The sequence below is a fragment of the Sinocyclocheilus grahami genome, unplaced genomic scaffold, assembly GCF_001515645.1.
Source record: "Sinocyclocheilus grahami isolate Dianchi unplaced genomic scaffold, SAMN03320097.WGS_v1.1 scaffold321.1, whole genome shotgun sequence".
Lineage (NCBI taxonomy): Eukaryota > Metazoa > Chordata > Actinopteri > Cypriniformes > Cyprinidae > Sinocyclocheilus > Sinocyclocheilus grahami.
The window spans coordinates 406,256-406,682 of record NW_015505500.1 but is presented as its reverse complement, the minus strand read 5'-3'; the positions used below and the strand labels follow the sequence as shown (position 1 = coordinate 406,682).

General features: G+C 38.4%; 1 protein-coding gene across 1 annotated transcript in view; it reads right to left on the bottom strand.

Moving 5' to 3' along the window:
* Positions 1-427, bottom strand: part of smpdl3a (sphingomyelin phosphodiesterase acid like 3A) — a 22,741-nt gene that overhangs the window by 8,448 nt on the left and 13,866 nt on the right. Inside the window, exon 2 of the mRNA XM_016294595.1 lies at positions 1-194. Coding sequence (XP_016150081.1) covers positions 1-194 — 194 coding nt within the window. The remainder of the gene's footprint in view (positions 195-427) is intronic.

Sequence of the window (427 nt, the reverse complement as noted above, 5' to 3'; positions counted from 1 at the left end):
AGGCTGCAGGTCTGCTTGTTTCATGTAACTGAATGCTGAGAGAATGAGCTGGTACGGGGAATCACACAGGAAATCACCAAAAACTCCTGGGTCCAATGCAGGAACACCCTTGGAGGAAAAACAGACTTTGGTGTGGTCTTCTGTGATATGGTAGGTTGGATCCAAGTGCAGGTCAGAGATATGCCAGAATTTAGCTGGAATTTAAGATGCTTGCGTTACATTCATTTCACAAATATGTAAAATACTCTCCTTGTACTGTACACTGATATGTCAAATATCGTGTCTCATTCAGAAGCTGTGGAGATATTATTTCACTGCAAACCAGGTACATGCTTTCAAAGTGCACTGAACTTTAAATTAATTCTTAATGAATCCATTATGCATCTCTTTAGATTGACTTCCTCATGCAAATATTTAAAAAAAAAAA